The sequence below is a fragment of the Euprymna scolopes genome, chromosome 4 (genome assembly GCF_053919585.1).
Source record: "Euprymna scolopes isolate OS-2025 chromosome 4, ASM5391958v1, whole genome shotgun sequence".
Classification (NCBI taxonomy): Eukaryota; Metazoa; Mollusca; class Cephalopoda; order Sepiida; family Sepiolidae; genus Euprymna; species Euprymna scolopes.
In genome coordinates, this window is record NC_136485.1 from 177,826,387 (window position 1) to 177,854,067 (window position 27,681).

General features: G+C 33.2%; 1 protein-coding gene across 3 annotated transcripts in view; it reads right to left on the reverse strand.

Annotated features, from left to right (window-relative positions):
- LOC145270368 (D(1B) dopamine receptor-like) overlaps positions 1-27,681 on the reverse strand; it is a 1,085,834-nt gene that overhangs the window by 474,331 nt on the left and 583,822 nt on the right. For all 3 annotated transcript variants that reach the window (XM_080126039.1, XM_080126025.1, XM_080126031.1), the window contains one exon: positions 21,950-22,038. In XM_080126039.1, the coding sequence (XP_079982165.1) occupies positions 21,950-22,038 (89 nt within the window). The remainder of the gene's footprint in view (positions 1-21,949; positions 22,039-27,681) is intronic.

Genomic DNA, 27,681 nt, shown 5'->3' on the forward strand with positions numbered 1-27,681 from the left:
CAGACATCACTAAACACACGCACACACACACATACACACACACACACACACATATATATATTATTAGACATGCTTATATTTGTATGTGTCGAACCGAATACATTGCAATACTATGAAGTTTTATTAAGTTTTATGCTTTATGCGTAAAGATCGATGTGCGTGACAGTTTTTTATAGGGTTGTCAAGAAGGTTTTTGCAGCAATTTTTAATTTTGATTTCAAATGATGTATTTTCAAAAATGTTTTCGTGAAAATACCTTTATTTTATATATCATTTTAAAGAGCATTTTATGTAACATTTCACTGACTTCTATCTTCAGTGAAAAACAACTGCACATCGAAATTCGTACGAGTTCCTTTTTTTACACCATGATAACCATGATCATATCTCCAATATAATATTGGATTGCAGAAGTTCCCCTCTGCACCAAAGTACCTTAGGTTTGCAACAATACATGCCATATACAAATTTATCATGTCTAGAATATTAACCACTATCTTATGTAACTTTAGATCGCCATTATAGATACATTTTGTCGTAATAATAAAATTTGCCCTTCATCCAAGAGCGACATCATTACAATCGCAACTATCTTTAGAGGAAGTAGTTCTTATTTCCCCTCTAAATACCAATTACTCCTACCGCCTCTAATCTTCACTGGGAGGAATTCTCCACTATCAACAAATATGGGGTTTCACACTTCTAAACTGGTTTATAAACTTATATACATAGCATTATCTTTCCTTTTCCAATTAAAAAAGAATAAAGTCTCCCCAGACTAACTTCCTACCTTCTGATTGGCTAACCATACCTATATTTCTGAATAACGGTATCTGCATGCTAAACGAACACTGATGTACCATTCAATTATGGCGTCGCATTGATAACTACTTTTGCCCACTGGGTAAATTGCTGTGTTATCTTACATTTTATGACTTTCTCGCCCTCGCACACACACACACACACGCACACACGCACACACACTTTCTCTCTCTACCTCTTTTTTCTCTCCATATATATATCTCTGTATATATTCTTCTGAACTCTCATACTTTGTTTAAAATTGCGCAATATTACGATATTCTTCGATTTACAAATAAATGTTTCGCCAGTATCATCTACTCGATCCGTACTTATTAAGTTGTTTCAATTTATTGTTTTTATAACATATCTAAAATACTCATATTTAAAAACTGTTAAATAATTTTTAATGTTAACTACATTTTATGTTTTCTTTTCCACTAACCTTATAAAAATTATATAAATAATACGTCAATTTTTTTCTCAATTGATTTGTTTTTAAAATCGTATATATTTACAAATTACTATATTTAATTAAGTTAATATCTTTTGTATTTTGTCAAACTGTTTAGATATTTAATACTTACATTAACTTATCTAATCATAAAAAGATAACAATGATGTGTTACATTTCTTTTAGTTTAAGCAGTTAGAGAAATGTGAATGTGCAACAGAAAATAGTTTAACAGTTTTTAAATGTTACAACTACACAGAAGATAATATTGCAAAAAAAAATCTATTTTTAAATCGGCAACGATCGTCATAGATTGCGAAGGTTTAAAAAAACGTATACTTAGATAACAGATTTTTTATACCGATTACCTAAGCTACAGATTTACCGTAAATTTCATTACACAGGGAATTGAATTCAGTATTTTATTTGACATTCATTTTCCAGACTGATTCTCGAAATTGCATACATATTATTTTTATTTTCTAAGGAGGGGGTAGATTTGTACATTAGGCCCATCTCCATAATTTCTTTGCAATAATGATTTTTATAGATTTTCGACTATTCTGATTAAGAAAATCTCATTATAATGTATCGAAGACAACTACTTTTGAGATATAAAGACCTGCATTATGCACTGTAATTTACTGGCTGTCAGGTTCGTACGCACGTGTCATTAACAAATCTACCTCACTCCTACCGATACAGCCATCCCCCTATTTTTTGTAGCATTTGCGAGGGGGTATGCTGACAAGGATTATCACGGTAACATTTGGAAAATTATTTTCTACCCCCAAAACTCCGAAATCTGTTCTTTACATGGGAATGTTGGTAGTGCCTATGCTTAACGCCGTTCTTAAGATTGGGAAGTTGGTGGTGTCTATTCTGAAAACCGTTCTTAACATGAGGAGTTTGGGATGTGTATTCCAAACGTCACGGGAACAGCAAGAACTGATTTCGATCGCTCTAAGTAGTCCATATACAGTGAGAATCCCTAACTTCTAAAACAGTATAAACTGTTTTTACTATTCTATCATTATTCTAATGGACCATCTTTTGTAATTTTATTAATTCATACTGAATTACGCATTCCCTTAACTGCTTTATTTTACAACAATACCCGCATTTTATCTCCCCAAACTACCATTCTATAATCGCCAGTGAAAGCCAGATTATTACATTTCGGCCACGACCGCCAGTGGCTGCTATTGTTCAGGGACGGCAGTGGCCACCAAGAACGACCGTACTTTACATTTTTGCGAGGTAGAGGCAGGCTTCCACGAGGCAACACCGGTTAACAGGTCCGACTAGTATTATTAAAATAGTATTTCAAAAGAATGCTACACTCATTTTCTTTCAAGATTGTTTATAAAGCCAAAATCGCGTATTTAGCATTTTTTTAAAAAGTAATTTGGTTTCAAAAATTGTTTTTGGCTTTTTCAAACCGTAAAGCACGGACTAATTAAAGAATTAACAAGCAGACTATTTGATAAATTAGAAACTCTTTATAACTTAAATATGCAAATGATGAAAACTTGTATGCGTTTAGAAATTATTTTATTTATGGTAAAACATTCGAAATACTCATCGACCTACAACAATTGTCAACAATTTCCCTTCCCTTTATTTATTGCTAAATCTCAAAGAAAATTTCATGACAACAGTTTTTTCCCCGGAAGTTATTGTCTGTGGAACACAATATCCTGTGTCTGCTGTCCAGCTAATTATAACGCAGTCGTTTTCTAGTCTAATGTAAATAGTTTATTAATGAATGCCCTAAATAATTGAACCGTTTCTAACCTCCACCATTACCGATAATTAGGATGTTGTCTCACCGATCCTATAAATTCATAAACCATTGTCCTCGACTGGCCATTGAGCTTAGATAAACGATTACATTGCTTGTAAAGAAACATCATGTTGTCCGACAAAATAATAATGTGTGTTAATTTAGTAAAAACCGGTGGAAATAAATGTCGCATTTATTCATTTAGAATGTACAGCGTGAAACGATAAAATTGTCGCCCTAAAGAAAACAACACTAGAGACTTATTTTAAAACATTTATTGAACAAAAATCAATTCAGGCAATTTGATTATTTATTCAATGTAGCCGCCTTCAATCTCAGTCACTGCCTCAATACGGTCCGGAACTGGGAGCATGCATTTTCAACAAGCGCTAACGGTAACTCGGCGAATACTCGGCGAATACTCGGCGAATACTCGGCGAATACTGTGCGGATGGCGGCGATTAGACTGGCTTTGGTGTTGTGTATATGTCATGTTGATAATGTTCTCGACGTATAATCAAACCACGCAGTAAAGGTGGTTCAGGTCGGGGTAGGAGTAGCACCAGTGAGAGAAGGGTACAAAATCCTAGCACACCTTCGGAAGCCAGGCCTGGGTCGCTTTGGACTTGTAAGCCGGCGCCGAGTCCTGCTGCCACACCCAGGGTCTGTATTACATCCAGTTCCACTTTGGTATTGACTTCCAAGTTAACTTCGAAGATGTGAGGTGGCATGGTGTAGCCCTCACCTGAAAACCCACCAAAGACGATAACCGTTGCTGGAAACTTTGTTTTTATCACCCTGGCCACGTCCCTGTTATACGTGACAATTCAGCAATTCATTTTGAGGGTGCCGGCAATTGTCCTGTTGTCATACCTTGGATCGGTAGAGAACATGAATTGTACAGCGGCGCATATCCGATCTCGCTTGTCTAATATTGTATCATTTTAAGACATGATAGCAGGCTCCTATCGCTTTTGAGATTTGTACACAACTGGCCAACTAGTAGATAGTCTGCAACAACAAAAAAAGAAAACCGGTTTTCATCAAACGGAAATGGAATCATGTTGTCTTTTCTTAGGCGACAGTTTTATCGGTCCACGGTGTAAAGAATTTTGTGCATACATAATAAAACTTCCATCCTGTTAAAGAATGCGCAATTTCTCCTGTTATGTAATTCACATGAAGCAGTGCTTGTCACGTTTGATTGATGAAAACTAATTAAATCAGGCGCATGCGCACTGACTGCTTGAACAATATTCTCTTCTTACATTCTTTGAAAGTTGTCGAGAAAACAATTTGCGTTTAATGATATTCTTTGCAAATACATGATAATCTCTGAAAATTAACTGAGCCATTAATTAAAATGACGGAAAATTCGGTTCGTTAAATAACTCGGAATTTATTACATTCCTTCATTGTTTTGTTATTAATAAACGATTTTCCAAGAAAAAATACGTTATGTTCCTGCATTTTTAAAAAGACGATTCATTATTCGTATTATTTGAATTCTTCTGACGATTGATCTTATCTTGAATGTTAGTGTCACAGATTTGATTGGGTAGTAATTTGCAAGGGTATTTGAAGTATCGCCCGCACTGAAAAGCCAAAAAATTGCAAATGTACAAGTCAATGTTACGATGTACTTCACCCAACAACGAGAGAATGCTACACCTGTGGATTGAAGCGTTCCGTTCGAAAAGCTTTACAGATTGCCAATTTCGACAAGATACACCTGAAAAAAGTCGGAGGTTACATCGACCGAAATGTTATCAAAATAACACTATTGTAAGTAATATCTATTTTGTCATAATTACGTTTCTTACACCGTATTCATATTATCACCTTTGAATTGTACTGGCGCCGAGTAAAGCTCCATAATTAAGGAAGGCAGTATGAACTAAAAGTTGTCGAGAAGGATATGCAAAGCATCAGTAGGTTTTAATCAGATCTGCAAGATATAGATAAAAAAAAATCGCCAGATCTGAATTCAAATTACGATTATATAACAGTATAGTCTTGTCTACACAGCTATACAGAAGTGAAACTTAACATTTGAAAATCAGCTAAGTGAGGAAGTTAGACGTGTTCGATTTCAAATGTCGTAGAAAGATTCAAAGAATCAAACAGAGCGATCGAGTTAATAAGCAGGAAGTTAAAGACAATACTAACAAACGTGAATAATTAGTAAACGACGTATAAGTTGGCATGGACATGCCATACGTTTGGGTCACCATGAAAATGTTGTTATGTGCTTATGATGGAAAAAGAAAGAAAGGAGGCCTAAAGATAAAATGGAAACCGAAACTCGGGAGAAATTGGACTGCAACGGGGGAAAGTAAACGAACGCTGTCGATCGAAAAGGATGACAATACTTTGACTACCTCATGCGTTACAAGACGCAAGAGTTCGAAATGTAACGTCGCAGGAACAGAAAAAGAAAATAAATAAATGCATTTATTTGTGGTTCCACTAAAACAACGTGTTTCATTATGTTATCAATGTGCTTTTTAAAAGTCTTTCTCCTTGCCACCTCGCGCTGGCCGTCAACCAGTGCTTTCTCGCCCTCGACATTACATGCACATCTTGCCCGGTCGTAACTTGCTTCTCTCTTCGCCACGTTGTGCACTATTTGTGTATTTTACTTGTGAGACAAGCATGTGGACACTTGCTAATTTGAATACGTGCTTCAACTGCAATCATTTGAACCACCTTATCAGATCCCATTTTTACTGGTTCTTTAAATACCGTATTATGAATTTTCTACAAACAAAACAACATTTTTACACGAAATTTGCCTGTTTACTATATCCATGCTAAGGTTCCTTCTTGAAATATATGAATACAATTTTCGAATGTATTTGTATAAATATTAACATCTTGGTTCTTCATATACATATTTAACGATAGTTCAAAGCTGTTATGTATTATTTTTCCGCCTAACTCCATGAAATTGAAGATTGTTAAAAATCGACTAGTAACGTCGGTTGTATTTTCAACCAACTTTATTCGACAGATGCCTTCTATATTGGAATATTTTAGACGCTTTTCCGTTCTACTCCCTTTGCGTCCAGGTCCTTAAGTCTGTCGCTAGGGACTTAACTTTTCCACAGGTTCGAACTGTTGACTTCTTTACTGGACTTTGTTCCGGACTTCTTCTAACACTGTAACTAACCCGTATATATCTAAACTAACAGATGCTATTACGTCATTTACTTCCATGACCTGACATGTGACTTCTAAACACATTTTACTATCTGTTAGAAAAATTGTTTGTTTATCACCGCATTCTTTCCTTGCTTGTTCTAATTAACCAAAATATTTTATTAAGCATTGCTTAATTTAAAAATAACATTCTCTCTGCATACCTTTTTCTACATAACAGTTACCAAACAATAATAATGCTCATTATCTAACATTTTACTTTTTAATCATAATAGTCGATGTTCCAAATCGACTATCAGCAAGGCCACTCGATATTGCCCCGGCATAATGGTATGCAAGTTAGCATGCTAAACCAAACTCAGCATCGAGATTTCGGGCAACACTAAATATGTGACCGATTAACATAACCTGATACATTAAACTTCAAATGGAAAAAAAATCGAAACTTTCCTTTTTTATGGAAATCGCTCGAGATAAAGTATGAAGACACCTGATGTAAGGAGCTAATAACGACATAAAATGATTATTACAAAAACAAGTAATGACTATTGATCTTAGTCTTCAAAGGACAAATGCTTAAGGTTAAACGAAAACAGTGAGCAGGAAGAGAATTCCACCACCTTGGAAAGAAGCTACTAGAATGGGAAGCTGTATTACAATAAGGTATTAAAACAACGATTTGATAGAGACCAGTAGACTAACTAGTAAGACGAACTGTAACAAAGGAGGCAGAAGATATATTAGAAAATTCTGAAGAACACACGTCATGGTAGTATTGTAGAAAGGACTGAGACAAGCAACATCACGTCTGTGAGAGAGAGGTTGCAGTAAAGAATTAACTGTTGGGCCAATCAAATTACAAGACTCATGACGTAGTGTATAAAGTACTGATTATAAGTCATTTGTAAGTTACACACTTCTGGAGGTTGAACGCTCAATCTTTATACTGTGCGACACGCAAAATGCAATTGCGAATTACTTGGGACTTCAACCTAATCATGGGTGAAAGAAAAAGAGCATACTGCCCCGTGGTTTAAATAAATGGATCCGTTTGAAATTCTATACATATATTCTGTAAATAGATTTCTTAATTCGACAAGATACATCTGAAGAAGGTCAGAGGTTACATCGATAGAAACGTGCAAATAAACCCATAAGATGCAAACAGTCATTTAAATAATACAATATAAATAATCGTCATTGTAGAAATTTAGAAACTTTAATTAAAAAAATGTTATTTCTTCTCTTGTTTTTATTTTGAATCGACATATTTTATTGATCAATATGTTTAATGCTTGTGGCAATCATGAAAATCGAAGAAAAATGTCTGAACAGAAAATATTATTGAATTTTAATTGAATTTATTTAAAGACTACCCTTTATCAAAGAAAAATACATAATAATAACAACGACACTTTTCGAAAAAAGAAAAAACTCGGCAAATCATTTTATTAGCGGCGATAAATTGTATTTCCAGAAACGTAGCGTTACAGATTAATAGTTTGTTTTTTCACTATATACGTTTGTAGTTAGACACATAAAAAATAACCACGTTGAATATCGAAGCAGCAGTAAGTTCTTGGAACATATACTAGAAAGAACTGATTATGCAATTCCTACAGCAAACAGAACTATTAATCCTGACTTTATGATATTGGACAAAAGGGAAGAAATGAGCAACCAAAGTAGAAGTAAGTGCGTCCAATGTTGCTTCTGAAAGGGAAATGATAATGAAATACCAACATCTTATGTACGACTTGACAAGAAACTGGAATCCTAGAAAGAGATCCATTATTCTAGTAATTAAATGAGTAACTAAAATTTCCAAATTTATCTGTCAAATATACCCCGTGAACAAAGTTCAAGGGTAATTCAAACAATTGTACTTTGAAGTGTGAATTTTTTTTAGTTTTAAACTGTCGATTACCGTTTCATGCACAAAAAATCTGTCGTTCTTTTCTCCCAGGCGAATTAATCGTACGTACAAAATAACCCCGGGTGAGCAATAAATCTTTTCTATAGCGTGGTTTTAGAAATCTGTCGAGTCGGAAGTTTAACACATCTGTGCCATTGATACTCCCTGATATTTTATAAAGCATATTTGTATTCACAAGCGGGACCTGTGAACGTTCAACGTAAATGGATGCTCAAACGAACTATAAGCCCTTCTACCCCCTCAACGTAAATAGCTCCGGGAAACCCAACAAGCAGCAAAGTTCCACCTCTACACAGAAGAGATCCCTAGATGCCAGAAATCTTTCTACTCTGATTGTTTCGTCCTTAAGACTCTGAGACGTTGGAATTCCCTTCCGGGGTTCTTCTTCCTTAACTGTACTGTCTTTTATTTCATTGCAAAGCATCGTATGGAGTTCAAGCAACCCCAGGTACAATCGATAATTGTAGCCTTCTGCATCAGGATCTCCTAATCTTTTACAATTTGGCAAAATGATGCATTTTATGGCTGCTCTCTTCCCTCGTTCAAGACAAACTTCTGCACATTTGGAAATTCCAAACTCCATATTTATGTCTTCACTTCACTGCTGTAGAGTTTGAACGATGGAGTACATTTTCTTTTCTGATTTGCCAAACAATTTCAAGTCGTCTATGAATAACATGTGGCTAATGTTCGGTCCATTTGTTCCAGCTGGTATCGCATCTTAGTCTCTTTTAGTACATATGTTAATGGTATGAGTGCTATTATGAATAGAAGTGGCGAAAGAAATCTTGAAAACACGGCGTCTGATGTTGACTCTGCCTAATAGTCTTTCATCTGAAAAAAGGTTGGTTTTCTAACTGTCCATACTTTTCCCTGTGAACTCTACGTGCCATTTTTAACGTCCTGAGGACCCACGAATGCGGCACCATATAATAAGCTTTCCTGTAATCTATCCAAGCTACATTCAAGTTTGCTTTTCTTCTTTTGCAGTTCTTTAAAATGCATTTAACAATCGATAGTTGATAATTTGTTCCTAAACACCTGTCGTTTCGTTCCACTAGTACTTCAAGATTGTCATATACTTTTGAACTGATTATCCCTGTTTCTGTCTTCCAAAGCAAGTTCAATCAAGCACTTGGTCTATAATTTTCAACATCTGACTCTTTAGAAGGATGTTTCAGTATTAAAATAGTCCTTTCCACTACAAGTCTTCTGGCACAATCTGGCGCAATCATCCAGAGAAACAGTAAGCCTCTGAAGGATACCTATGAGAAATTGCAACCAATACCCATGCGTTTTATCAGGCCTTTTCATTTAGGCATGAGCTTCATTTGTTTTCTCAAATGTTCAACAGAAATGTGGACATTCTCTTATTTTTGCCCTTCAATCTTTCACTTTCTCAAGAGACTTAGTCAGCATCAACCTTATAATAATAATAATAATAATAATAATAATAATAATAATAATAATAATAATAATAATAATTATTATTATTATTATTATTATTATTATTATTATTATTATTATTATTATTATTATTATTATTTTATTAATTTTATTTATTACTATTATTGTTATGATTATTGGCTCACAAAGATCTTTCACACAGGTCATCAAATATCTCTCCTTGAAAACAGCCCGTGGTTTTTCCTGGAAGCTGATCAAGTCACTTCAGGTTTCCAGTACTCTCCATCTCTTTCGATATCCTTTGCAAATGAATTTGCATTATCGCAACAGTTGCTGGACATTGATTTCTCGTGGCAGCGGCTATTGGTCCTCATTGGAATTTGAGTGGCAATAGGCCTCCCTAAGGTCCCAGTTCTCTTCACACGATTAGTTCCTCGGTCTTTTCTTCCTCCTTGACTCTATTTGGTTATTTGGTCTCACTCTTTATGGGGGAAGCAGTGATGTGGCAATGGGAGGCTTGGGATGGGGTTAGAGAACTTATGGATATGCGGCTTCAGTGTTCTGGGTTCCATGTAGTGTTTCATGTTTTAACATTGCAGCAGTTTGTCTGGCCCGCGCTTGTTGTTCCTGTGTGTTAGTTTCCACATTCAAGGGTTTTTCTTAACATTTCAATTGTTTTTGTTATTGTTGTTCGTTGTACTTATCCAGTCATTCCTTTGATTCCAGTTTCTTCCATTCTTTTTTCAAAGTTTTTCGGAATTGTTCCTAGTGCTCCTACTATTATAGGTATTATTTTGATTTTCTTCATCTTCCATATCCCTTTCAGCTCTTTGACTAGCTCTGTGTATTTGCTCCGTTTCTCCTTTTCTTTGATATTCACCCTGTGGACGGCTGGAACTGCAAAGTCTACGATTTGATTGGACTTTTCTTTCTTGTGATTTATTACGACATCCGGCCTTCTTGCTTGGATAAGTTTATCAGTTTGTATGGACTTTGTGATCCTCGTTTAAAGTACTTTACTGGAATTTGGGTGGCAATAAGTCTTCCCAATTTCCTAGTCCTCTTTGAGGTCTGGCTAGTACTTTCTCTCCTCGGTCTTTCCATTCTTCTTGACCCTCCTTATTATGTGCGGTGCCTGTATATGGTGACACTCAAAATGGGGCCCGTAGTTGTCAATTATAGAATTTCAGTTTTCATGATTTCGTGTAATGTTCCTTTGTGTTTTGCATCTGTGTTTTGCATCTGTGTTAAGTTTCTGTGTTAAGTTTCTGTGTTAAGTTTCTGTGTTAAGTTTTTGTGTCAAGTTTCTGTGTTAAGTTTCTGTGTTAAATTTTTGTGTTAAGTTTCTGTGTTAAGTTTTTGTGTTAAGTTTCTGTGTTAAGTTTTTGTGTTAAGTTTTTGTGTTAAGTTTCTGTGTTAAGTTTTTGTGTTAAGTTTCTGTGTTAAGTTTTTGTGTTAAGTTTCTGTGTTAAGTTTTTGTGTTAAGTTTTTGTGTTAAGTTTTTGTGTTAAGTTTCTGTGTTAAGTTTTTGTGTTAAGTTTCTGTGTTAAGTTTTTGTGTTAAGTTTCTGTGTTAAGTTTTTGTGTTAAGTTTCTGTGTTAAGTTTCTGTGTTAAGTTTCTGTGTTAAGTTTCTGTGTTAAGTTTCTGTGTTAAGTTTTTGTGTTAAGTTTCTGTGTTAAGTTTCTGTGTTAAGTTTCTGTGTCAAGTTTATGTGTTAAGTTTCTGTGTTAAGTTTATGTGTTAAGTTTCTGTGTTAAGTTTCTGTGTTAAGTTTATGTGTTAAGTTATTGTGTTAAGCTTCTGTGTCTTTTATGTGTGATGTTATTTTCTACATCAAAGAGTTTCCTTAATATTTCTGCAGTTTTCATTATTGAAATTCGTGGTATCTTCTCTGCCATTCCTCTGATTCCAATCTCTCCAATTAATTTTTCAAAGATTTTTGGTATCGTTCCTAACACGCCTACTATTAGTAGTGTTATCTTGACTTTCTCCATTCTCCAGATTCATTTGAGCTCTCTGGCCAATTCCATGAATTTGCTCCGTTTTTCACTCTACTTTATATTCACTCCGTGGCTTGCTGGAATGACAGACCACAAAGTGAAGATCAAGGAGACTGAAAAGCGGAGAAAGTACATGGAATTGGCCAAAGAGCTCAAATGGATTATTATTGGCTCACCAGGAGCTTTGATACAGGTCATCAAAGATCTCATTGAATGCAGCCTGTGGTGTCCCTTAGAAGCTGAGTGATAACAAGTCTCCCGAGATTTTCTAGTACTCTTCATTTCTTTCGATAACATTTGCAAATAAATTTGCATTATCGTAACAGCTACTTGCCATTGATTTCTCGTTGGAAGTGTCCATTGGTCTTTACTTGAATTTGAGTGGCAATAAGCCTCCCCAAGGTCCCAGTTTTCTTCGCACTTATACAGTGGAGGTTTAGTCAGTGCTCACTCCTGGCTTTCCTTCTTCCTTGACAGCTTGACTGTTTGGTCCCACTCTTTTTTGGTGGGGAGGGGGACAGTGATGTGGTAATGGGGGTGAGGTGGAGTTAGAGAACTTATAGGTATGCAGCGTCAATATTTTTGGTTCCATTATTATTATTATTATTATTATTATTATTACCATTATTATCACCATTATTAATATTATTATTATTATTATTATTATTATTATTATTATTACCATTATTATTATTATTATTATTATTATAATTATTATTATTACCATTATTATTATTATTATTATTATTATTATTATTATTATTATTATTATAATCATCATCATCATCATCATCATCATCATCATCATCATCATCATACTCATGTGTTTGCTTCATTGATGGTTAGTTCCACTAATGGTAATTTCAAAAGAGAACATTTAACAGACAGGCATTTTATCCGGCTGGACAGCTGAGTGGACGGATTAGTGACAAAACATGTGTATCACATAGCAGCGAAGCACGCGATGCTTTTCACATATCTAACAAGTTGGCTTGATTAATGACGCAAAGGATTTTAGCAGATAACGGAAATGTCAGTTGAGAATCGAGATGAAAATGATCAGTTCGTGTGAAAAGAGCGCGACTGGCATTTCGGGTAAAATGGTGTCGATATAAAAGACATCAAATACCAAACGGAAATCGTCCAGAAATTTTAAAAGCATCCAACGCTGGAATTTAATATAGCAAAGCTAGCTTGTACGTCTCTCCTTAGCTCGAATCAACCAGTGATGCAGAGATGACCTGAGCGCATTGAACATATTTTATCTGTTTTTTAGAGGGTTTGTTTTATGGAAATCGCCCTAGGAAAGGCAGAAAGCTACTTGGTGTAACAAGCAAGTAAGAACAAAAGATGATTATTGCAAAAGTCAGGTGGTGCTTATTGACCTTAGTATTGAAAAAGCCAATAGATAGACAGGAGAAACATAGTTTGCAAAAAGAGAGTTCCATAAAGATCAGGTTCTTTTTAAAAAAGCTACTGGAATAGGAAGCTCTGTTATAATGAGGAATCAAAACAGCAAATTGATAGAGACTACGAGACTATGAAATCAAACGAGTTGGAACAAAGGAAGCAGGGAATAGATCAGACAATTCTGAAGAACACCTGTCTGTGAGAGAGGGAGAGAGATGTTGTAGTGGTAAAGAAAGGGAAATAACCAAAAAAATTACAGACACTTTTCTACACCTTATCAAATTTCTACATCTCATCGAATTTCTACACCTTATCAAATTTCTACATCTCATCGAATTTCTATACCTTATCAAATTCCTACACTTTATCAAATTTATACACCTCATCAAATTTCTACACCTTATCAAATTTCTACACCTTATCAAATTTCTACACCTTATCAAATTTCTACATCTTATCGAATTTCTACACCTCATCAAATTTCTACACCTCATCAAATTTCCACACCTTATCAAATTTCTACATCTTATCGAATTTCTACATCTCATCAAATTTCTACACCTTATCAAATTTCTACATCTTATCGAATTTCTACACCTCATCAAATTTCTACACCTCATCAAATTTCTACACCTCATCAAATTTCTACATCTTATCGAATTTCTACACCTTATCAAATTTCTATACCTTATCAAATTTCCACACCTTATCAAATTTCTACATCTTATCAAATTTCTACACCTCATCAAATTTCTACATCTTATCGAATTTCTACACCTTATCAAATTTCTACACCTCATCAAATTTCTACACCTTATCAAATTTCTACATCTTATCAAATTTCTACACCTTATCAAATTTCTATACCTTATCAAATTTCTACACCTTATCAAATTTCTATACCTTATCAAATTTCTATACCTTATCAAATTTCTATACCTTATCAAATTTCTACACCTTATCAAATTTCTACATCTTATCAAATTTCTACACCTTATCAAATTTCTACACCTTATCAAATTTCTACACCTTATCAAATTTCTATACCTTATCAAATTTCTACACCTCATCAAATTTCTACACCTCATCAAATTTCTACATCTTATCAAATTTCTACACCTCATCAAATTTCTACATCTTATCGAATTTCTACACCTTATCAAATTTCTATACCTCATCAAATTTCTACATCTTATCAAATTTCTACACCTCATCAAATTTCTACATCTTATCAAATTTCTACACCTTATCAAATTTCTATACCTTATCAAATTTCTACATCTTATCGAATTTCTACACCTCATCAAATTTCTACACCTTATCAAATTTCTATACCTTATCAAATTTCTACATCTTATCGAATTTCTACACCTCATCAAATTTCTACACCTCATCAAATTTCTACATCTTATCGAATTTCTACACCTTATCAAATTTCTACATCTTATCGAATTTCTACACCTTATCAAATTTCTACACCTTATCAAATTTCTACACCCTATCAAATTTCTACACCTTATCAAATACCCTCAAATAAGACAGAGATCGATCAGCCCAAAGATGAAACTTGCCTGTTTGTTTCAACTTATGAGAAAAAGCAAATTTTAGTTTATCCGATAATTACTTTTAAGTTGACATATCTGGATGTCTCCCATAGTCACAACGGATTTTCCGCCGAGTTTTAACCTGTTTCATTGATCGAATTTACATTTGCCAACATTATTATTCTTGGACAGCACTTCCAATACTTTTTTAAAACTTGGCGAATATTACAATTTTTCAAACTTGGCGAATATTACAATTTTTAAAACTCGGCGAATATTACAATTTTTCAAACTTGGCGAATATTACAATTTTTCAAACTTGGCGAATATTACAATTTTTAAAACTTGGCAAATATTACAATTTTTAAAACTTGGCGAATATTACAATTTTTAAAACTTGGCGAATATTACAATCTTTAAAACTTGGCGAATATTACAATTTTTAAAACTTGGCGAATATTACAATTTTTAAAACTTGGCGAATATTACAATTTTAAAACTTGGCGAATATTACAATTTTTAAACTTGGCGAATATTACAATTTTTAAAACTTGGCGAATATTACAATTTTTAAAACTTGGCAAATATTACAATTTTTAAAACTTGGCGAATATTACAATTTTTAAAACTTGGCGAATATTACAATCTTTAAAACTTGGCGAATATTACAATTTTTAAAACTTGGCGAATATTACAATTTTTAAAACTTGGCGAATATTACAATTTTAGAACTTGGCGAATATTACAATTTTTAAACTTGGCGAATATTACAATTTTTAAAACTTGGCGAATATTACAATTTTTAAAACTTGGCAAATATTACAATTTTTAAAACTTGGCGAATATTACAATTTTTAAAACTTGGCGAATATTACAATCTTTTAAACTTGGCGAATATTACAATTTTTAAAACTTGGCGTATATTACAATTTTTAAAACTTGGCGAATATTACAATTTTAAAACTTGGCGAATATTACAATTTTTAAACTTGGCGAATATTACAATTTTTAAAACTTGGCGAATATTACAATTTTTAAAACTTGGCGAATATTACAATTTTTAAAACTTGGCGAATATTACAATTTTTAAAACTTGGCGAATATTACAATTTTTAACACTTGGCGAATATTACAATTTTTAAAACTTGGCGAATATTACAATTTTTAAAACTTGACGAATATTACAATTTTTAAAACTTGGCGAATATTACAATTTTAAAACTTGGCGAATATTACAATTTTTAAACTTGGCGAATATTACAATTTTTAAAACTTGGCGAATATTACAATTTTTAAAACTTGGCGAATATTACAATTTTTAAAACTTGGCGAATATTACAATTTTTAAAACTTGGCGAATATTACAATTTTTAAAACTTGGCGAATATTACAATTTTTAAAACTTGGCGAATATTACAATTTTTAAAACTTGGCGAATATTACAATTTTTAAAACTTGGCGAATATTACAATTTTTAAAACTTGGCGAATATTACAATTTTTAAAACTTGGCGAATATTACAATTTTTAAAACTTGGCGAATATTACAATTTTTAAAACTTGGCGAATATTACAATTTTTAAAACTTGGCGAATATTACAATTTTTAAAACTTGGCGAATATTACAATTTTTAAAACTTGGCGAATATTACAATTTTTCAAACTTGGCGAATATTACAATTTTTAAAACTTGGCGAATATTACAATTTTTAAAACTTGGCGAATATTACAATTTTTAAAACTTGGCGAATATTACAATTTTTAAAACTTGGCGAATATTACAATTTTTAAAACTTGGCGAATATTACAATTTTTAAAACTTGGCGAATATTACAATTTTTAAAACTTGGCGAATATTACAATTTTTAAAACTTGGCGAATATTACAATTTTTAAAACTTGGCGAATATTACAATTTTTAAAACTTGGCGAATATTACAATTTTTAAAACTTGGCGAATATTACAATTTTTAAAACTTGGCGAATATTACAATTTTTAAAACTTGGCGAATATTACAATTTTTAAAACTTGGCGAATATTACAATTTTTAAAACTTGGCGAATATTACAATTTTTAAAACTTGGCGAATATTACAATTTTTAAAACTTGGCGAATATTACAATTTTTAAAACTTGGCGAATATTACAATTTTTAAAACTTGGCGAATATTACAATTTTTAAAACTTGGCGAATATTACAATTTTTAAAACTTGGCGAATATTACAATTTTTAAAACTTGGCGAATATTACAATTTTTAAAACTTGGCGAATATTACAATTTTTAAAACTTGGCGAATATTACAATTTTTAAAACTTGGCGAATATTACAATTTTTAAAACTTGGCGAATATTACAATTTTTAAAACTTGGCGAATATTACAATTTTTAAAACTTGGCGAATATTACAATTTTTAAAACTTGGCGAATATTACAATTTTTAAAACTTGGCGAATATTACAATTTTTAAAACTTGGCGAATATTACAATTTTTAAAACTTGGCGAATATTACAATTTTTAAAACTTGGCGAATATTACAATTTTTAAAACTTGGCGAATATTACAATTTTTAAAACTTGGCGAATATTACAATTTTTAAAACTTGGCGAATATTACAATTTTCGATTTTAAAAGTTTTCCAAATTTGTGCTGCTTAGCAAATCTATAGAATATCTATACTTTTTTGCAAGTTATATTCGTCTGAAAAAAATGTTCAATTTTGGAAGCTTCCTGGAATAAATGTTGTATTCTGTGTGTGTTTTTAATAATAAATTTTGTAAATGTTTGTATCGGCTGCTGTAATGTAACATATATATATATATATACATATATATATGTATATATATGTGTGTGTGTTTGTGTGTGTGTGCGCGTGTGTGAAATTGGTATATTTAGGCAGCAGTTTTTCGATTTTCCGTATAACCTTTTTTGTATCAAAATAAAAAACATTAATAAAAGTTCCATAGTTGTTGCTGTCATGAGCGCTTTCGATTCGTCCACGAATCATCATCAGGTGTTGAAGTAAAACTGCTAACGAGCGAAAATGAGAATTAAAAGTGAAAACTAAAATATACAGTAAACGGCGTTAGGTGATAAGTTAAAATATATAGAATCGATGAAAAGTCGATTAAAAATATGGGTCGATTAAAATTCAAGTATTAACATCAGAAAATATGTATATATATATATATATATATATATATATATATATATATATATATATATATAATGATATATATATATATATCATTATATAAAATAGACGTTTTTGTCAATTAATTCTATTTTTGATCGTTTCCACCTTCCGAATAACGGTCGTCAGTTCTGGCAGGAACTGGCAGATGAAATTTCCATATTCATGATAAGTCCGAGTACTTGCCAATCTTTCTGGATTCATCGTTAGAAACAGATTAGTCTAAATGGTTTTGAATAATTTCAGACAGAAGTGAAGCCCACTATTTGAATGTTAGATGGGATCAAAAATAGAATAATAGATAAGAACGTCTATTTTATTAAAGGACTTATGCCTAAAGAAAAAAAAATGCTGCCTTAATACATATATAGTAAAACTGGTAATTAGTAAAAACCTGAAGAGAGTGCTCAATACTATTGCAGGGAAAATATGTGTTTTATTTTTTATCACCATTTTATCTGTTTGGTTACATATGTTTCGGATGTTGGACCATAACCAAACAGGTAAAATGTAATAACAAAATAAAACACAAAAAACATATATATATATATATATATATATATATATATATATATGTGTGTGTGTGTGTGTGTGTGTTTGCGCACGCGTGTGTGTTCTTTTAATTATTGCAACCTAAAGTAATTCATTAAAAATTTTTCAATAGACAGTATAAAAATTATAGGTCCATATCGTCAGATAATTCAAGTTAAAATGAAAATAAAAAGGAAAGATATGTTTTTTTTATTACATACTGATATCAAAACCCAAGAGAATGGAAGTAAGAGAGAGAGAGAGAGAGAGAGAGAGAGGGTGAGAAGGAAAAGGGGAAAATAAAAAGGAGGAGGGAAGCAATAAAAATATTGAACAATTATTTTTCTTGAGATTTGATTTTAGGAATTAAGTAAAAAAAAAAGGAATGTAACAGCGCGTGTAAAAATATCAGCAACAGCAAAATGTAAGATGTCTGTTAGCAGCAGCAGCAGCAGCACCGTTTGAACACTATGCAAATTAGCAAGTGTGCGCTGACTTGCGTGACAAGAAAAGGAAATAAAATGACAGAACGTGGTCAAGGAAAAGAAATACCAGACGAGGGGGGCGTGTGGCTTCGTGGTGGCGAAGAGAAACTTTTAAGCTGGTGTCAAGACAGCGGGATTTTGTTAAACTCAAGGAATAAAAAATGAACAGTAAAAAAAGAAGTAGGTATTGTTTGGAAAATAACGTTATCAAATAGCTTTGCTATAAAAGCAAAGAAGCCGAGTCGGCTTTTTATTTTATTGTTTTTGTTAATTCCTGCCACATTACAGTAATTTTAACAAACGATATAAAAATACAATGATACATAGTAACTAGACTTTTTATACTGCTAAAATGGGCAAATGTTATAGCCGCTTAACTGGAGTGTTTTATGCCAAACCCCTGGAGTAAATGTGGTATTTTGATAGCTGTATCTAATCCTTCTTAATCTGTAAATGTATATCGAACAAGTTACATAATACTTAGTTCGCTGCACCTTATCATAACATAGGTCTATACGAAATTTTAATCAAATCAGATCAGTACTTTTCAAGAAAAAAATAAAATTCAATGATAATATTGTTAATTACTATTAATTCCTCACTGTGCATCGAACAGAGGCTATATTACTTAATTTTCTGTTTCTTATTCTAACAAACATGTAGAAAAAATCACTCCGATCAACTCAATCGTTTCTGAGAAAAAAACTGGAATGTAAATGCCAAAATCCCGATTAATCTTTAACTGTGCGTCCAGCGGATACTATAATACTTACTTCGCTGTACTTTGTCATAACAAAGATCCAAATAAAATTTCGCAATTAGTTTTAGAGAAAAAAGTGAAACGGACTAACGGACAAACTAAGTGAAATATAATATAGATATATGAAATAATATATATATATATATATATAGACAGATAGATAGATAGATAGATAGATAGATAGATAGATAGATATGAATCGTCAGGCAATACGTAGGAGAATTAAACTAAGAAAAAGAACCCCGAAAACTGAGAGAATCACGTGACACTCTTTTAAGTGAAAACCAATAAACCCGACTTTCGAACCAGGATTTCTCCGTCTTTAATTTTATTTGAAATGCAAGAATTTCGACATCCGTCTTTATCAGCATGCATGTCCAGCTGACAGGATGCGAACGTAATGCGGCGTTATGAGTTGGAAATAGATTCCATAATCTATTCGGTCTTGTCGACTTTTAGATTAGGCACATTCAACTTTGTTTAAGCTGGGCGCTGGTGTTGTGCTGTGGTGGAAGAGTCATAATCAAGGCGAACAAAATCGATAGGTTCGAGTGAGAACAATGCCTACACGGATAAAAGTATACAGATAAGAGATATCAGCCAAATAGGTGCAGGAAAAGAGGTCAGAGCGAAGACTCAGAAAGTCAAGATGAAATTCTGAAGTTAAGATGGGTGAGAGGATGAGGAATGCCGGTGTCAAGTGGAAGTTTGTACTGATCTGTAAACAACCTGGGATTAGAAAGGGATTCTTTAGAGCGGATTGTGTCGTGTCAGATCAAGAAACCGTGGATCAAGGTTCAGTTGAAAAAGGTAAAATACTCAATCATCCAGAAAAACATGCATTTGTATATATATATATATATATATATATATATATATATATATATATATTTATTTATATTAGATAATGATGGTGCCACACAAAATATTGAGAGTTAACATGTTGTATTTTAATATTGACAACTTTTCTTAAGGAGTGTACTCACATTTGTTGCCAGGAATTTAGCTTTTAATGACTATATTTTGAATTATTTTTAGGGGAAAATAAATTAACTCTGTTATATATGCTGCGGATTGCTTTTCATCGTGTCAAAAAGTCTCTTTTTCATTGTTGTCCCATGAGAAGATATACTTAAATATTTGAGGAAATGTGAGCGGTGTACTCATTTTTGTAATAAACTTTATATATATATATATATATATATATATATATATATATATATATATATATATATATATATATATGTATATATATATGTATGTATATATATTACATTTTCACCTCAAACAAGGCACAGTTCCACTTTGATGTAGAGGGCTATTTAGTACTTTCACAAAGGAGCAACCGGAAGTGAAGTGGAAACAGTAATCGTAAAGGTAACTAATGATTTTTTACAGATTTAAATCAAGAAGATTATTATATTGTTAAAGAAAACTTATCTCGTGAAGTGTCTTACGTAAGTCTTACATTAGTAAATTGTTTCGTGTCTTACAATAAAATTTATATCGTGTGCAATTGTTAGTGATATAAATAAATGACATTTTCCCGGGTAACGCTGGATAGTTACACTCGATGTAATCTACGAACTCCTCAGAGGTATCATGAATATTTCAGTCGAAAGGAAATCTGAAGAAATTTCGAATAGGCCCTTTTTTTCAATCCATGAAGTAAAGGATTGAACAATAAATTGTCGCGCTAATAAAGACGATATGATTCCATTTCCGTTGGATGTGGCAGCAGAACTCGGCGCTAGCCAACAAGTCGAAAAAAACCCAGGCTTAGCTTCAGAAGGAGTGCTACGAATTTGTAGCCTTCTCTCACTGGCCCACCTCCTCCGCCGACTTGAACCTGCATGATTTCTTCATTTCGTCATACGTCGAGAATATCATCAATATGACCTCACAGAACACCAAAGCCAGCCTGATCGCCGCCATCCGTCGATTATTCACCAAGCTCCCGTCGGGGCTTATGGAAAAAAGCCAAACTCCCAGTCCGGATCTTTATCGAGGCGGTGATTGAAGTTGAATACGGCTACATTGAATAGATGTCAGCTCTACTACGTAAGTTACCTGAATTTATTTTTCCAATAAATGTTTTAAGATAATGCTGTAGCGTTGCTTTTTTAGGGCGATACTTTTATTATTACATCCTTTTGTTGTCAACGATGACTAAGTAAAAATCCTAAGTCGCAATTGAATTCTAAAAAGCACTTGCACTTAAGATTTAACCTTACATCCCCAGAAGAGTTTAACTTATGACTGAATTTTACCAAGTACCTTATCCGTTATGTTGCGGGTCTTTTAAGATAATTCTAGTATGACGAGAACAATAACTGCATATTGCAAGTAGTACAAATTTTCAATCCTCATCTAAAAAATTGAGAAACATAATGCAGGATAGCCAGATCAGAATATTTTTATCAGTTCCGATGATTATATAAAAAAAAACAAAAAAAAAACTGGTGTAATAAATAATACTTACATTGATGCGAGCGTCCGTGACTGCGAGTGAATTGCGAAGATTCTGTTGTCGGTGAGTTTCGTTTTCCGTTCAATGAGGGAAGAATCAAGCTGAAAAGAAATGGAACCACAATCATTGAAAGTGAAATGAATAATGGAAATAGAGGAAATGTCGGCACGGAAGATAAGGGGCGTCTCCTGTTTTGCGTTAAGGAAAAGTGGAAATGCTGCAAGCACTAATAGCTATCTTTACATCGGTTGCCAAATTGAGAAAAATATGCTGGAGTTTGCAAAAAATAATCGTATAAGGTCTCGTCAAATCTCCCTAGAAAGACAATGATCGGCCACTATTTAGAATTCGGTTGGTGCTTAAGTGAATGTGAGATTTTGATTTTCGTGGCGTGTTGCAGCATATGAACCATTTTGAAGTGTTGCAGCATATGAACAATTTTGAAGTGTTGCAGCATATGAACCATTTTGAAGTGTTGCAGCATATGAACAATTTTGAAGTGTTGCAGCATATGAACCATTTTGAAGTGTTGCAGCATATGAACCATTTTGAAGTGTTGCAGCATATGAACCATTTTGAAGTCAGATTAAAAGCAGCCGATAAAACTAAAAGATCTGGGTAGATTTCAATAATGGGATGATGTAAATATATTTTCCTGATTCCGATACAATTACCGATTCAAATTCTTTATAAGCCTGTAAATATTTATCTAAAGAATTATTTTTCCCGATTACGATAAAAAAAAAACATTTTAAATGTGCAAATATTTTCTATAATCTAAAAATCCACATGGGGGGGATATCTATTGATTTTAGTTTTACTGGAAGTTTAAATCATTAAATATTTCTGATTTTATCATTACTACCACCAGTGAAATGCTTTGCTTTAAACAATATCAAATAAAAAGTCAATTTATAATAATAGTTTTTGGTATCGGGAAATAGGCACTGATTTTTCTGATAACTAATTTCGATTTCGATAATCGTCCCAACACTAATAGATTGACAGTAAAATAGTTATGAGAGAGATTTTAAAATATCCAGATGCTGCACACTCGAATAACGGCTCTGAAACACTTGATGTGTGTTGACCTTGCACATCATCCCCGGATCTAGCATAACAATTAGTATCAAAGAAAGGCTGTATTTATCGCTACTGCGAACGATCCTCTTTTATGACAATGAGCCCTAGCCAATCAGAGCAGATGACGTTACGCGATTGAGAATTTTCGATCACTACTCCTTGTGTCGTATCCTCTGTGTTCTTTGGTAGTATTTTCTCTCAAACAACAAAGTGTTATAGTAAACCAAACCTATATTAGCAAAAATATGTTACAAAAGTACACGTCAGGATATCTGCCACAAATCACTATCAATACGTGTAACTATATTGATACTTTATGGGTAAGTGTTGTGTCTGCACAAATAATTTACAAGAACACGGAAAGTAAAGGTATAACAATGATATATTAGGAAGAAAAGTTATATACATATTTAAATGTCTTCAGATATACTTCAGTTGGAGATATTCCGGCAGGTGGCGTGTTGCATGTCTTACTGGAGGCAACATAGGCGTCTTGCCTATTTGGCGGTCGTTGCAGAACTCTCCCGGTATTGGTGATTGATACCTTTATATATCTCACTCACCCACCTATGTAAATTAGTGGACGTCTCCACAACACCCCCCTCCCAAGATTTGAAGTCATGTAGATTTCAATATCTTTTTCTCTTGGGGTTCATTATAATTGGTTCTTTAAACTTTCTTTTTCTTCCCGATCTTCTCGGTTCGGGCATGGTTTGTGGTGGTTCGATATCAAACGCTTCGTATAGTATACCAATTGGATCTTCCTTTTCATCAGGTTTGTCATGTTCGTTGTCTTTTATATGATGTTTTCTCAATTGATTTTGATGTCTTTTGTGTATCCCTTTTGGACCTTTTATCACGTAGACCAAATCGCCGATACGTTTATCTACCGTACCAAACTCCCAATATGACATATTATTTTTAACACATTTAAAATATACCTGATCACCAGGTTTAAACCTTTTACGTGATGTGTGCGTAGTTTGATGGACGATTGCTTGCTTTGGTATTAATTTATCAAATGGTGATTTTACCTTTCTAGCAAACATTAATTCTGCTGGCGATAATTTTGACGGTGTATTTGGGTTTTTAGTTATCCTGTATATTTGCAGGAATTGTTGTAATGTTTTATCCGTCGGGGCCCCTATTTTCTAAGTGCATAATTTATCGTGTCTACGAACCTTTGTGCTAATCCATTTGATCTTATGTGGAACGGCGGTGTAGTTATATGTTTTACCTGAAAAGTATCACAAAAATCCCTGAAATCACTTGATGTAAATTGTGTTCCGTTATCTGTGACTATAATGTCTGGCACATCAAAGCGTGCAAATATTTCATGCAGAAAACTTATTGTGTTATTTGTCGTCGGGTTCTTGAAACGCTTTACTTCAGGCCATCTGGAAAAACTATCTACTACGATTAGGTAGTATTGTCCTTCGGTCGGTCCAGCAAAGTCTATATGAATGCGTGACCATGGATGGCCAGTTTTTTCCAAGGTTTATGGACTATCGGTGGTGCCTTCGCGACTAACGCACAACCTTTAAACTTGTTTACTGTTAGTTCAATATTCATATTCATGTTACGCCAATAAACGTAACTCCGCATAAGTGCCTTCATCCTATTTATACTCGGGTGTCCTGTATGAAAATCACGTAAGATCTTTTTCTGCAAGGTTTTCGGGATAACAATTCTTTCACTATATAATGAAACATCATTGCATACGGAAAATATGCTTTGCGTTTTTTCATCATTTTCCCTTATTTTTTTTTTTTTATGTCTGTGATGCCATCGTCATTTTCAGCCTCCCTTTTTATATCGGTTAACGTGACTGGTAATTTTTTTTATTATATTCGCCGCCATGCTTTTTCCTCATAATTGGAACGTATAGCTGCAATTACTGACTCTTCAAGGGTTTCCTCTATTTTCGGTATGAACCTTGAAAGGCTATCCGCATGACCTATTTTTTCCGACTTTTTTTTACATACACCGTTGTGGCTGCTCAGACGCTAGTTTCGATTTTCGATAAGATGCATGTTTTTTTTTGTTTTTTGTTTTTCGAGTCTATCTAGCTCGCTATTTATGTCGTTTAAATCGGCGAACAGTACGTTCCATTTTTTCTTAAACACCGGTGTTCCATCCTTTTTTAGCTCGAACGAAGCCTTAAATTTACTGCATCTTCCCAGTCCATTAGTAAATATTTCTGGAAATTTCTTTTTTTAGATCGTTTTTAATATTTTCTGATGTTGGTGTGCAACTGGTTATTTTTTCTACAAAATCGTTCATTGGTTTATCCCAAAGATTAAATTTTTCAATCCAGTCAATTCCCAATAAGTTCTCGCTTTCTTTAATTACGAAGATTTTCAATTTCTTTGTCGTGCCATTTAAATTAATGGGCAGGATGACCTTTCCTTCGAATTTTATTTCGCCTCCTGTCACTATTCGTGTACCTTTACTTGACTTTTGAAGAGTCGGCTTACCCAGCTGTTTCCAAGTGTTGACGTTTATTAATGACAAATCCGATCTAGAGTCAAGCTGAAATTTCACTTATTTGTCAAAAATATTTACTGATACATATTTTCGTAAATTATTTTTCCCTTTGTCATTTGTTCTCATTTGGTGTACTCTGTTTTTTGTTCTGCAGCAAATACTCTTATGTCCAACTTTATCGCATTTGTAGCACCTGATATTTTTGTAAGGAAAATCCTTTTCCAAATGTTTTTCATCACATCTTCTGCAATTATTACCTGATACCGTCTTTTTATAATTCCTTTGATTATTATCGTAATTTCGTTTTCTGTAGTTATCATATTGATTATTATCGTAATTTCGTTTTCACTTGTTATTATATGGACTATCATCGTAATTTCTTTTTCTGTAGTATTTATAATTTGAGTATTTTTTTTAAATTTTGACTAGTCTCAAAATTTCTTTGTCCTGGGTTTCTGAATGTTTTTTAATCTTCCTAATGTACGCCACTCCTGCTTCTTCTATATCCCTGGAATCCTTTTTTAGTGATACTGCTCTTCGGCAATCTTCTCCTAATTTCTGCTATGCCAGGCCTTGTTCTGTCTCTAATTTTGAGAGAACGAGTCTTCAGATCTCTGAAATTTTTGTGGATACTAGACCCTGTGCAAAGATTAAGCATTTGAAATCGTCCACCGTGAGTTCCGATAATTTGAAGTTGTCGCAGTTTTTGTTTACTACTGACGCGTATGTCAGGTAGTCCTGCTCATCAGTTTTCTTAAGATTCATACATGACCATCTCTTGTGGAAAAGAGACATGTTAGGTCCGAATAACTCCTTAAGAAGCTTTACGGTCTCAGCGAAATCTAACTGATTAGTTCTCCTTCGCAATATGAAATCAACAAATTTTCAATGTTTACTGGTACCAAGCTTTCGAAGTAATAAACTTACTTTCTTTCCATTTGGCCAGTTTTCACAGTCTGTTTCGAAAATATCTTCATACCTCTTGAAGTATGCATCAAAAGTTTTATCTTCTTCCGGTAGGTATATGAACACATATATGCTGTTAACAATTGTGTTGGAGAAGGTTGTATTACTTTCTTATATGGAATTAGCTGTTCATCTTTCTAACAGTTCTTTCTGTTCAAGTTGCATCTGAGCGATCCTTTCTTTCCTGCCTTTGTAGGCATTTTATGAGTCATTCATTTTGTCTTTCGTCTCTTTCTGCGTGTAGCGCTTGCTGTTCTTTTTGTAGGATCTGCTGATTCTACATGAACTGTGTCATTATTTTAGCAAATTCCTCCATCTTGTTTTTTTTTTAAAGATTAGAAAAATCAGTCTATTTTACTAATTCAGTTTGTACTATAACTACGAAAAACAGTTTTTAGATTCGCTTTTTTTGTGTGTCAACCGAATTCTATCGATATATTATTTTTTTGCGTTGAACTTTTCTTTTTTCTCCTTTTTCTATTGCGGGATAAAAAATTTATTTTATTTTTTTCTCTTAATCCGTTAAGCTTTGATTACGTACAAGAATACTTAAAAATATCCTTTCTTGGTACAGCTGAAAAAAAATATCACTTTTTTCCTTCAAGACAATTTGCATAATTTAGTTCACGGTGTACTCGCGAAAACACCCTTTTTTTACTTTCGTAGTCACTTTGAAATGGTTATTGGTATTTTGCTTTCAAGTATCCAGTGTTCGGATATCTCGTTCGACAATTTTGTAGTTACTTTCGTTTGTTTTTCTTTCTTTTTTATTGCCAGTGATAACTTTCCGCGTAAATTATTTTTCGAATACTGTTGCTATGTCTAACAGTGAATTCCTGAGTAAATCTTCGTTCGACAATTTTGTAGTTACTTTCGTTTGTTTTTCTTTTTTTTTTTTCGACAGTGATAACTTTCCGCGTAAATTATTTTTCGAATTCTCGAGACCACTGTTGTGTTTAATAGTGGATTTTATCCTGCGTAAGTCTTTTTTTCGAATTCTGGACACAACTGTTGTGTTTAATAGTGGATTTTATCCCGCGTAAGTCTTTTTTCGAATTCCCGTCGCCACTGTTGTGTCTGCACAAATAATTAACAAGAACACGGAAAGTAAAGGTGTAACAATAATATATTAGGCAGAAAGGTTATATACATATTTACATTTCTTCACATATACTTCAGTTGGAGATATTTCGGCAGGCGGCGTGTTG